Here is a 12,500-nt window from a genome sequence, read left to right as displayed (position 1 = left end):
TTTATCATACAGTGCTGTGTTGGTTTATCATACTGTGCTGTGTTGGTTTATCATACTGTGCTGTGTTGGTTTATCATACTGTGTTGTGTTGGTTTATCATACAGTGCTGTGTTGGATTATCATACAGTGCTGTGTTGGTTTATTATACTGTGTTGTGTTGGTTTATCATAAACTGCTGTGTCGTTTTATCATACAGTGCTGTTGTTGGTTTATCATACAGTGCTGTGTTGGTTTATCATACAGTGCTGTGTTGGTTTATCATACAGTGCTGTTGTTGGTTTATCATACTGTGCTGTGTAGTTTTATCATACTGTGCTGTGTTGGTTTATCATACAGTGCTATGTTGGTTTATCACACTGCGTAGTTTTGTTGATCACACTGTTCTGTGTTGTCGATCATACTGTGCTGTGGTATTTTATCACAGTGTGTAGTGTTGGTTGATCACACTGTGCTGGTTGGTTGATCACACTGTGCTGTGTTGTCGATCATACTGTGCTGTGGTATTTTATCACAGTGTGTAGCGTTGGTTGATCACACTGTGCTGATTGGTTGATCACACTGTGCTGTGTTGCTTTATTATATTGTGCTGTGTTGTTGTTGTTTTTTCGTTCAATAAACTTTTGATCACTACACTACGTATAATGTCCTGTTTACCATACTTCTTTCACCTATGTGAATACAGTTCACAATGTAAAAAAAGAAAGAAAAAAGAAAAAAAAAGTACAGTCTGATAGAGATAATGTCAGTATTCAGTCACTTTCAGTGCGCCAAGGAAGCGTCACTGCGTTAGGACAAATCCATATCCGCTACTCCACATCTGCTAGGCAGATGATTGACCGGCAGCAAAACCCAACGCGCTTTGTCAGGCCTTGGGTGCATGCCTGTTTAATTGTGTGCCTGTGGAGTGATGGCCTAGAGGTAACGCATCTGCCTAGGAAACGAGAGAATCTGAGCGCGCTGGTTCGAATCACGGCTCAGCTACCGATATTTTCTCCCCCTCCACTAGACCTTGAGTGGTGGTCTGGACGCTAGTCATTCGGATGAGACGATAAACCGAGGTCCTGTGTGCAGCATGCACTTAGCGCACGTAAAAGAACCCGCGGCAACGAAAGGGTTGTTCCTGGCAAAATCGTGTTGAAAAAATCCACTTTGATAGGAAAACAAATAAAACTGCACGCAGGAAAAAGAAAAAAAGAAAAAAAAAAAAAAAAAGGGGGGGTGGCGCTGTAGTGTAGCGACGCGCTCTCCCTGGGGAGAGCAGCCCGGATTTCACACACAGAGAAATCTGTTGTGATAAAAAGAAATACAAATAAAAAAATACACAAATATTACAGTGGGTTTCTTCTACAGAATTTTGGTTGGTAGGTAGGTAAGCGTCTTTAACTCACTCAGTACGGCCAGTCCTCTCTTCTCCTCTACACAGACTCCTCGGATGTCCAGCGGGTGTCTGAATGACCCAACCTTTAGCTTCCGTCGTTAGAATTGTGGTATTCTTTGTCAACATTCACCTCTTCAGTATAAGAGCGTTCCGCTTGCAATATTTTGATGGTGGTAATTGGGGTGAAACGCTGTTAACGTCGTCTCTTTCGCCGTTCGTATGGAGAGAGTTAACCCTTCTGCCACCGTCCGCTTCCACATTCTAACCCAGGTGAGAAAGGGTATCTGACTTCAGCTGGGGGGGAGGGTTAAAACGACGGATGGAAGGAGAGGATTGGGCCCCGCCTTTCTCATGTGTCGAGTCCCAGACACAGAGGGCATGAGTTCACAGTTCATACATCCAAAGTGAGCTGACATGGGTGGTGTTGAAGAACAAGGAAGCTGAGAGCGTTTACATAATAGGTTTTTAAAAGATGAGTTTTTCGTGATGAGCGAAAAGTAGAGATAGAATCAAATGCACAGATATGATGAGGAAGGTTGTTCCAGTTGTGAGGAGCAGCAAAGAAGAAAGAACGTTCACCATAGGTTCTTGTATTGACACGAGGAAGTTTTGAAAAGGCAACATATAGACTTCTTCTTTTATTTATATATTCATTCATTCATTTATTAATTGTTTTGTTTATATATTTATTTACCGTCATTTCCTCAAGTAGTGAAGGTTGAAGCCCACAGAACTTCAACCAAACCATTCGCGAAAAAACAACAACAGCAATACTCCGAGGTTAAGGTCGAACTAGGAGCCGAACAATTTCATTGGCCAACTGTTATACGCATAATAAGAAACAGGAAAATAAATCTCCAATATCGTGTCATGCTTTCCCGTCTCTCTCGACCACCTTGTCTTTGTTGCTGTGATGAATCAGTGTGGCGAGTCAACCAGCTTGCATACTATGCTCGCTGCCTGACGTGCGTTCTTCACCACTGTTCTAAAAATAGATGGATAGCTCATTGGCCAGGAAAGCCGAAGCCAACTGGACGCCATATTGTTACTCGTATCCGGCCGTCAGTCCGTTGAGATGTCGTCTGCTAACTGATGGTAGTTTCTGAACTGTAACCGTGTATCTTCGATGAAATCATGTTATACTTGCCCCTACGACATGCCAAATGCTGTGTCTTGATTGATTGGTTTATTTACCAAAGTTATCACATGAAAACAGTGCAGTGACACGTAGCGCAAACTTGCTGCGGAGGAACGCACAGGAATGTCAGCTTAAACTAACGCCGCGAGCAAGTGAAAGCCTGCCGTGAAGCAGTCATCGTAGCCAGCTGAGCACTCGGCTACATAATTATATAAATTACCGCTTCGCGCTATGCTGACATGAGTAGCAAAATGGCTGATTGAACACTTCCGCTGGCTTCCGTTAGCAAAGGGGCTCAAAGAAGGCATATGCTATCCACCTATTTTAAGACGGTGGTTCTACATATGCTCCCTGGCAAAGCCGGGTTCAGGTACTGGTGTTTTCTACCTGTCTCAGCTACGTGGTTAATTAAAACCCCTTGACTGCCATAAACGTATTACGCACGCGCATAGTGACGTCACTGATGACGTCATCAGAAAAGAGAAATAACTCTGGAAGGGTGAAAATTCACACAGTTCGTCTTGAGTGGTATCTCTCCACACAATTTTCTCCGGCAGTTTTAGGCTTACTGTTTTGGATAATGTTTTATGACCTGAAACACCACTTTCTGCTGTTTCCCCCCCCTGGCACTGAAGGGGTTTTAATGATCACAGCACTGGACTTTTCTTTTTATCTTTTTTTTTTTAAATACTATTTTGAAAATTTCTATATATGATGAATAACATTTACATGGCATGCAGTCCATTTGAAATTCTTCTGGTTATTGTCAGTGAATAATAATAATTAAAAAAAAAAAGTCATTGCTCATGTGCAAAGCATTCCGTTCCAGAAGCATGTGTAATTTTGAGCTACAGCGAAACGGGTCAATACCATTTAGAACGATTCCATTATGAAGACTGTATCTGGAATGTAGTGGGCATATTTACAGCTACAAAAACAACAACAACAACAACAAATATACGCATTAGCAGATCTGTTTAAATCTCGAAAACACAGTTAAAATACTCTACACGACGAAATACTAAACATAGATCTGAAATAGAAATAGGGCATTTTATCATTCAAACACAACATTAAATTTTTTTATAAGTGCAACTGAAATCTTATACATCAATCGTCTGGCACGTTTCACAGTGGAAATAGTATATCCCGTTGAAAGAAAGAAAGAAGAAAGTAAGGAATAATCAAGAAGGAAAGAAGAAAAGAAAGAGTAAAAAAAAGAAATGAGAGAAAGGATAAAAGCTAAAGAATGATTTAGAAAGAAAGAAAGAAAGAAAGAAGCAGATTTACGAAGGAAGAAAGAAATGAAATATTTGGAAGGAAGACAGGAAGGAGAGATCTAGAAACGTTGAAAGAAAGCAAGGAAAGATTAAAGAAGGAAGAAGAACAGAAAGAAAGAAAAAAAGGAAAGAAAGGATGTTGCAACATAACTGAAATATCAAACACCACATCAAAGCAGGAACGAACCAAAAATGTCACTGCCGCATTCGACTTGCGCCGAAATATACATCGTGGATGTTTCAAGATATAACGAAGAACCGAAACAGGAATTGTGCAAGTAGGTACGTTTTTAATAACTCACTCAGTACGGCCAGTCCTCTCTTCTCCTCTACACAGACCCCTCGGATGTCCAGTGGGTGTCTGAATGACCCAACCTTTAGCTTCCGTCGTCAGAATTGTGGTATTCTTTGTCAACATTCACCTCTCCGCTTGCAATATTTTGATGGTGGTAATTGGGGTGAAACGCTGTTAACGTCGTCTCTTTCGCCGTTCGTATGGAGAGAGTTAACAATTTAAATATCGTAGATATATCAATATGTGATAAAAAGAAGCGACGAAACGGGACTGGTTGCATCGGGGAATGTTTCACAGCTGGAAGATGATGTTCAGCTTGGAACCCGCCATCTTTTCTTTGTAGACTTTGTCGAATTCCTGATTCTGTTCTTCTGTGAACCAGTTGACCCAGTCTCCAACTTTGCCTGTGTCACAGACACATACACACAGTGGGTTTTAATCGTTTGGTGTGTGTGTGTGTGTGTGTGTGTGTGTGTGTGTGTGTGTCTGTGTGAGTATGAGAGTTGAGTGTGAGTGTGTGCACATGCGTGTGTGTGTGTGTGTGTGTGTGTGTGTGTGTGTGTGTGTGTGTGTTGTGTGTGTGTGCGTGTGTGTTTGAGTGTTGTGTGTAGTAGTAGTAGTAGTAGCAGTAGTAGGAGTAGTAGTAGTCTTTAGTTTAACGTCTTTCACTTTAGGTGATATTAGACGAGGTTGTGGGAGGGGGTGTGTGGGAGGCGGGGCGTGGTGGTGGGAACACAATTGTGCAGAGGGTGATGAATGGTGTGCGCATGTGTGTGTGTGTGGTGGGGAAAGATACAGAGCAGTGTGTGTGTGTGTGTGTGTGTGTGTGTGTGTGTGTGTGTGTGTGTGTGTGTGTGTGTGTGTGTTCTTTCTTTAATTTAACGTCTTTCACTTTAGGTGATATTAGACGAGGTTGTGGGGGTGGGGGTGGGGGGTGGGAGGCGGGGTGTGGTGGTGGGAACACAATTGTGCAGAGGGTGATGAATGGTGTGCGCATGTGTGTGTGTGTGGTGGGGAAAGATACAGAGCAGTGTGTGTGTGTGTGTGTGCGTGTGTGTGTGTGTGTGTGTGTGTTCTTTCTTTAATTTAACGTCTTTTCACTTTGAGTGATATTAGGCGCGTCATATGTGTGTGTGTGTGTGTGTGTGTGTGTGTGTTCTTTCTTTAATTTAACGTCTTTTCACTTAGAGTGATATTAGGCGCGTCATATGTGTGTGTGTGTGTGTGTGTGTGTGTGTGTGTGTGTGTGTGTGTGTGTGTGTGTGTGTGTGTGTGTGTGTGTGTTAAAGAGGGGGATACACACGGGAAAAAAGAAGAAGATATACTAAAACAATGGAATCAACAATTCGTAAAAATAATGTGTAACGGCAATTAACAACATAAACACCAATAAATAAAATAACTAAATCAAAGGTGTGGTGTGTGGGTTGGGTGAAACACTCTCTCTCTCTCTCTCTCTCTCTCTCTCTCTCTCACACACACACACACACACACACAACACACACAGAGGGTTATACAGGTGATGGTAGTGTTGTTTTTATTTATTGGTGTTTTTTTGTTGTTGTTGTCGTCGATGGTGTTAGTATTGGTAACGATTATACCGGTGATTTTTTTTTTCTCTCTCATTGATCATCGATTACTTCCATGGTGAACATCAGATTGTTCACAAGATATGAATGAAAAATATCTCTTACACTAGCACTATACTAAAAAAAAAGAAAAAAAAAAAAAAAGAAAAAAAAAAGAGAACAGTTATCGCAAGAAACAACGACTATAGTTCCCCTTGAACTCTTATTGCATTGCATTGCATTGTATTGTATATTTTTGTCACAACAAATCTCACACCCCCCCCCCCCCCCCCCCGTCTTTGAGTGGGTGGTCTGGACGGTAGTCCTTCGGATGAAACGATAAAAATCATATTTCCCGTGTGTAGCTCGCACTTTGCTGCATGTAAAAAAAAAAAATTAAAAAAAAAAACAAAAAAACCCACGGCAGGCAACAACAAAAGATTCGTCACTGTCAAAATTCTGTAGAAAACAATTCTACTTTGATAGGAAAACAAATACACTTCGTAGACAAAGAAGAAGAAAAAAAAAAAAAAAAAAAAAAAAAAAAAAGCCGGGGAGAGAGACCCGAACTTCCACAGAAACAGAGTAATATATTGCGACAAAGAGTAATACACTAGAATACAATAGAATATACTCCACTACTCTCTACTCCACTCCACTACACTGCAAAATGCAATGCAATACAACACAAGAGAATACAATGCAACACAATAGAATATACTATATTACAATACACTACACCGCACTATACGACACACTACACTACACTACAATACGCTACACTACAACACAATACAATACAATACAACACAATACAGTAAATACAATACAATACTACATAATACAGTACAATACGATGCAACACAATGCAAGACTACACAATGCAATATAATACTACACATTATAATACAATACAAGACAACGTAACACAATACGATACAACACAACACAATACAACGCAAAACAACACAACACAATACAAATACAACACAATACAAATACAACACAATACAACGCAACACAATACAATACAACACAATACAATACAACATAATACAATACAACGCCATACAACACAATACAACACAACACAACACAATACAACACAATACAACACAACACAATACAATACAACACAATACAATACAACGCCATACAACACAATACAACACAACACAACACAACACAATACAACACAATACAACACAACACAATACAATACAATACAACACAACACAATACAATACAACACAATACAATACAGTATCAGTATCAGTAGCTCAAGGAGGCGTCACTGCGTTCCGACAAATCCATATACGCTACACCACATCTGCCAAGCAGATGCCTGACCAACAGCGTAACCCAACGCGCTTAGTCAGGCCTTGAGAGAAAAAAAACACAAAAAAACAAAACAAAAACAATACAATATAATATAATACGATACAATACAACACAACACAACACAATACAAAAAAACACGACACAGTTCGACAACTTTCTCCAACGCATGACAAAATATGCGTGAGTGGATGTGTGGTTACAAACTGTGTTCATTCATCAAAGCGTGACCATCAAGCATTAAAAGAAAGTGGAGCACCTGATTCCTCGCCTCACTGATTTCTTCCACTGTCCGGGTGTGTTTGTCAGCTTCTCTCTCTCTCTCTCTCTCTCTCTCTCTCTCTCTCTCTCTGTGTGTGTTGTGTGTGTGTGTGTGTGTGTGTGTGTGTGTGTGTGTGTGTGTTGTGTTGTGTTGTGTGTGTGTGTGTGTGTGTGTGTGTGTGTGTGTCCTCCCTACGTACGACGTGCATGGTTGGGATTGCTTTTAGTAGCTATAATACCCCCCCCCCCCCCTCTTCCATCCGCCCCCCCCCCCCCGTCCTTCCCCTTCGCCCCCCACCCCCACCCCACCCCACCCCCCTACCCCCACGAACATTCTTGTTCTGAGATCTGCATCCGGTTTCAACTTTTCGGCTCTGTGTGTGTGTGTGTGTGTGTGTGTGTGTGTGTGTGTGTGTGTGTGTGTGTGTGTGTTTCAGTGTATCTGTCTGTATGTCTGTCTATCTTTGTGTCTTCCTTCTGTCCTTCCCTCGTTCCTCCTTCCCTCCTCTCTATTCATCCGTCCTTCCTTCCTTCCTTCCTACCTTCCTACCTTCCATTCCATTCCTTCCTTTCTTCCTTCTATTCCGTCCTTCCTTCCATTCCTTCCCTCCTTCCTTCATTCCATTCCTTCCGTCCTTCCATTCCTTCCTTCCTGACATTCCTTCCTTTCGTCCTTCCTTCCATTCCTTCCTTCCCCACTTATTTCCCTTCATCTACACTTGCCTCCCCTTTCCTGGAGAAGTTTATCCTCCTTCCTTTATTTCTCCTTCCTTCCTTCCTTCCTTCCTTCCTTCATTCCATACCCCCTACCCTTTTTCCCCTTTACCCACATCACCTTTCCTGAGGAAATCGTCCCCTCCTTCCTTCTTCTCTTCCTCCGTCCTTCTCCCCCCCCCCCTTCACTATTCTTCCTCCCCCCCCCCCAACCATTTGTCCTTCCTTTCTTTATTTCTTCCCTCCTTCCCTGCCCCCCCCTTTCCCTTCACCCACACCACCTCATCTTTCCTGAAGAAATCATCCCTCCCTCCTTCCTCCTATTCTTCCTTTATTCTTCCTCCCTCCTCACCGTTCTTCCTTCCCTTCCTTCCTTCCTTCCTTCCTACCCTCTCCCCCCTTTTCCCAAACAACCCCATCACGTCACCTTTCCTGGAGAAATCATTACCCTCCTTCCTTTGTCCCTCCCTCCTTCCTTTCTTCTTTCCTACCTTCTTTCCTTTGTCCCTCCCTCTTTCCTGTGTCCCTCCTTCCTTCCTTTGTCCCTCCCTCTTTCCTCTGTCCCTCCTTCCTTCCTTTCTTCTTTCCTTCCTTCCTTTGTCCCTCCTTCCTTCCTTTCTTCTTTCCTTCCTTCCTTTGTCCCTCCTTCCTTCCTTTGTCCCTCCCTCTTTCCTCTGTCCCTCCTTCCTTCCTTTCTTCTTTCCTTCCTTCCTTTGTCCCTCCTTCCTTCCTTTCTTCTTTCCTTCCTTCCTTTGTCCCTCCTTCCTTCCTTTGTCCCTCCCTCTTTCCTTTGTCCCTCCTTCCTTCCTTTCTTCTTTCCTTCCTTCCTTCCTTTGTCCCTCCTTCCTTCCTTTGTCCCTCCTTCCTTCCTTTGTCCCTCCCTCCTTCCTTTGTCCCTCCTTCCTTCCTTTGTCCCTCCTTCCTTCCTTTGTCCCTCCTTCCTTCCTTTGTCCCTCCTTCCTTCCTTTCTTCTTTCCTTCCTTCCTTTGTCCCTCCCTCCTTCCTTTGCCTCTCCTCCTTCCTTTGCCTCTCCTTCCTTCCTTTGTCCCTCCCTCCTTCCTTTGTCCCTCCTTCCTTCCTTTGTCCCTCCCTCCTTCCTTTGTCCCTCCCTCCTTCCTTTGTCCCTCCTTCCTTCCTTTGTCCCTCCCTCTTTCCTCTGTCCCTCCTTCCTTCCTTTCTTCTTTCCTTCCTTCCTTTGTCCCTCCTTCCTTCCTTTCTTCTTTCCTTCCTTCCTTTGTCCCTCCTTCCTTCCTTTGTCCCTCCCTCTTTCCTCTGTCCCTCCTTCCTTCCTTTCTTCTTTCCTTCCTTCCTTTGTCCCTCCCTCCTTCCTTTGCCTCTCCTCCTTCCTTTGCCTCTCCTTCCTTCTTTTGTCCCTCCCTCCTTCCTTTGCCTCTCCTCCTTCCTTTGCCTCTCCTTCCTTCCTTTGCCTCTCCTTCCTTCCTTTGCCTCTCCTTCCTTCCTTTGTCCCTCCCTCTTTCCTCTGTCCCTCCTTCCTTCCTTTCTTCTTTCCTTCCTTCCTTTGTCCCTCCCTCCTTCCTTTGCCTCTCCTTCCTTCCTTTGTCCCTCCCTCCTTCCTTTGCCTCTCCTTCCTTCCTTTGTCCCTCTCTCCTTCCTTTGTCCCTCCCTCCTTCCTTTGTCCCTCCTCCTTCCTTTCTTCTTTCCTTCCCTCCTTCCTTTGTCCCTCCCTCCCTCCTTCCTTTGTCCCTCCCTCCTTCCTTTGTCCCTCCTCCTTCCTTTCTTCTTTCCTTCCCTCCTTCCTTTGTCCCTCCCTCCCTCCTTCCTTTGTCCCTCCCTCCTTCCTTTGTCCCTCCTCCTTCCTTTCTTCTTTCCTTCCCTCCTTCCTTTGTCCCTCCTCCTTCCTTTCTTCTTTCCTTCCCTCCTTCCTTTGTCCCTCCCTCCCTCCTTCCTTTGTCCCTCCCTCCTTCCTTTGTCCCTCCTCCTTCCTTTCTTCTTTCCTTCCCTCCTTCCTTTGTCCCTCCCTCCTTCCTTTGTCCTCCCTCCTTCCTTTGCCCCTCCCTCCTTCCTTTCTTCTTTCCTTCCCTCCTTCCTTTGTCCCTCCCTCCTTCCTTTGTCCTCCCTCCTTCCTTTGCCCCTCCTTCCTTTCTTCTTTCCTTCCCTCCTTCCTTTGTCCCTCCCTCCTTCCTTTGCCTCTCCTTCCTTCCTTTGCCCCTCCCTCCTTCCTTTATTCCCTCCATCCCTCCTTCCTTTGCCTCTCCTTCCTTCCATTGCCCCTCCCTCCTTCCTTTATTCCCTCCATCCCTCCTTCCTTTGCCTCTCCTTCCTTCCATTGCCCCTCCCTCCTTCCTTTATTCCCTCCATCCCTCCTTCCTTTGCCTCTCCTTCCTTCCATTGCCCCTCCCTCCTTCCTTTATTCCCTCCATCCCTCCTTCCTTTGCCTCTCCTTCCTTCCCTTGTCCCTCCCTCCTTCCTTTGCCTCTCCTTCCTTCCATTGTCCCTCCCTCCTTCCTTTGCCCCTCCCTCCTTCCTTTCTTCTTTCCTTCCCTCCTTCCTTTGCCTCTCCTTCCTTCCTTTGTCCTCCCTCCTTCCTTTGTCTCTCCCTCCCTCCTTCCTTTCTTCTTTCCTTCCCTCCCTCCCCCACCCCACTCCCCGTTCCCATACCCCCCAACCACACACCCACCCACCACGACACCTTTCCCGAAGAAGTCATCCATCCTTCTTTGCTGCCCTCCCTCCCTCCCTCCCTCCTCCCACACCCACCCCACTCCCCCGTTACCTCTCCCCCACCCCACCCCCACCACACCCCCTCCCACACACACACACAACACCCACCCACCCACCCACACACCACCACATCTTTCCTGAAGAAATCACCCCCTCCTTCCTTTTACCCAACCTCCCAATCCATCCATCCATCCTTCCTTCCTTCCTTCCTTCCTTTTCTTCCCTCCTTCCTTCCCCTCCTCCCACCCCCCACACCCTCACCCCACTCGCCGTTACCCCTCCACCCACCCACTCACCCACAACCACACCCTTCCTGAAGAAATCACCCCCTCCTTCCTTCCTTCCTTCCTTCCTTCCTTCCTTCCTAATCTCTCCCCCCTTTTCGCAAACAACCCCATCACGTCACCTTTCTTGGAGAAATCATTACCCTCCTTCCTTTGTCCCTCCCTCCTTCCTTCCTTCCTTCCTTCCTCCCTATTCATCCGTCCGTCCTTCCTTCCTTCCTCCCTATTCATCCGTCCGTCCGTCCTTCCTCCCTATTCATCCGTCCGTCCTTCCTCCCTATTCATCCTTCCTTCCTTCCTCCCTATTCATCCTTCCTTCCTTCCTCCCTATTCATCCTTCCTTCCTTCCTCCCTATTCATCCTTCCTTCCTTCCTCCCTATTCATCCGTCCGTCCTTCCTCCCTATTCATCCTCCCTTCCTTCCTCCCTATTCATCCGTCCGTCCGTCCTTCCTCCCTATTCATCCTTCCTTCCTTTCTCCCTATTCATCCTTCCTTCCTTCCTCCCTATTCATCCGTCCGTCCGTCCGTCCTCCCTATTCATCCTTCCTTCCTTCCTCCCTATTCATCCTTCCTTCCTTCCTCCCTATTCATCCGTCCGTCCTTCCTCCCTATTCATCCGTCCGTCCGTCCTTCCTCCCTATTCATCCTTCCTTCCTTCCTCCCTATTCATCCGTCCGTCCGTCCTTCCTCCCTATTCATCCTTCCTTCCTTCCTCCCTATTCATCCGTCCGTCCGTCCTTCCTCCCTATTCATCCTTCCTTCCTTCCTCCCTATTCATCCGTCCGTCCGTCCTTCCTCCCTATTCATCCTTCCTTCCTTCCTCCCTATTCATCCGTCCGTCCGTCCGTCCTCCCTATTCATCCTTCCTTCCTTCCTCCCTATTCATCCGTCCGTCCGTCCGTCCTCCCTATTCATCCTTCCTTCCTTCCTCCCTATTCATCCGTCCGTCCGTCCGTCCTCCCTATTCATCCTTCCTTCCTTCCTCCCTATTCATCCGTCCGTCCGTCCTCCCTATTCATCCTTCCTTCCTTTCTCCCTATTCATCCTTCCTTCCTTTCTCCCTATTCATCCTTCCTTCCTTTCTCCCTATTCATCCGTCCGTCCGTCCGTCCTTCCTTCCTTCCTTCCTTCCTTTTCATCCTTCCTTCCTGAAGAAATCACCCCCTCCTTCCTTTTACCCAACCTTCCAATCCATCCATCCTTCCATCCTTCCTTCCTTCCTTCCTTCCTTCCCTCCCTCTCTCCGCTTCCCCTTCCCCCCACCACACCCCCCAACACCACCGCCACACACAACACCCACCCATCCACCCACCCACCTTTCCGGAAGAAGCCCGGAGAGCCCTCCCTCCAGATGGCGGGGAAGGTGTTGACCTTGACCGTGTTGTAGGCCTCCTTCAGGTTTCGGAAGGAGCAGGCTTCGGCAATGTCCCGACACAGCTCGTCCGATCTCCCGAGGCCCAGGAAGTCGTTCAGCCTCTTCACGTGGCCCACCGGGTCCTGTTGGGGATGTGTATGTGTATTTGTATTTGTATTTCTTTTTATCACAACAGATTTCTCTGT

General features: G+C 45.9%; 1 protein-coding gene and 1 long non-coding RNA gene across 3 annotated transcripts in view; one reads left to right on the top strand and one right to left on the bottom strand.

Annotated features, from left to right (window-relative positions):
• Nucleotides 1-3,439, top strand: part of LOC143277701 (uncharacterized) — a 106,210-nt gene extending 102,771 nt beyond the window's left edge. The window contains exon 2 of the long non-coding RNA XR_013053771.1: nucleotides 2,159-3,439. This is a non-coding gene — a long non-coding RNA (uncharacterized LOC143277701). The remainder of the gene's footprint in view (nucleotides 1-2,158) is intronic.
• LOC143277700 (sulfotransferase 1B1-like) overlaps nucleotides 3,221-12,500 on the bottom strand; it is a 36,715-nt gene continuing 27,435 nt past the window's right edge. Inside the window, exons 6-7 of one of the 2 annotated variants that reach the window (XM_076582623.1) lie at nucleotides 12,257-12,437; nucleotides 3,221-4,495 (exon numbers count right to left, since the gene is read on the bottom strand). In XM_076582623.1, the coding sequence (XP_076438738.1) occupies nucleotides 4,383-4,495; nucleotides 12,257-12,437 (294 nt within the window). In that variant the 3' untranslated portion in view covers nucleotides 3,221-4,382. The remainder of the gene's footprint in view (nucleotides 4,496-12,256; nucleotides 12,438-12,500) is intronic. The other variant, XM_076582622.1, reaches the window with a different exon arrangement.

This window comes from Babylonia areolata, chromosome 34, assembly GCF_041734735.1.
Source record: "Babylonia areolata isolate BAREFJ2019XMU chromosome 34, ASM4173473v1, whole genome shotgun sequence".
Lineage (NCBI taxonomy): Eukaryota > Metazoa > Mollusca > Gastropoda > Neogastropoda > Buccinidae > Babylonia > Babylonia areolata.
This window is presented reverse-complemented; position numbering and strand designations above follow the sequence as displayed.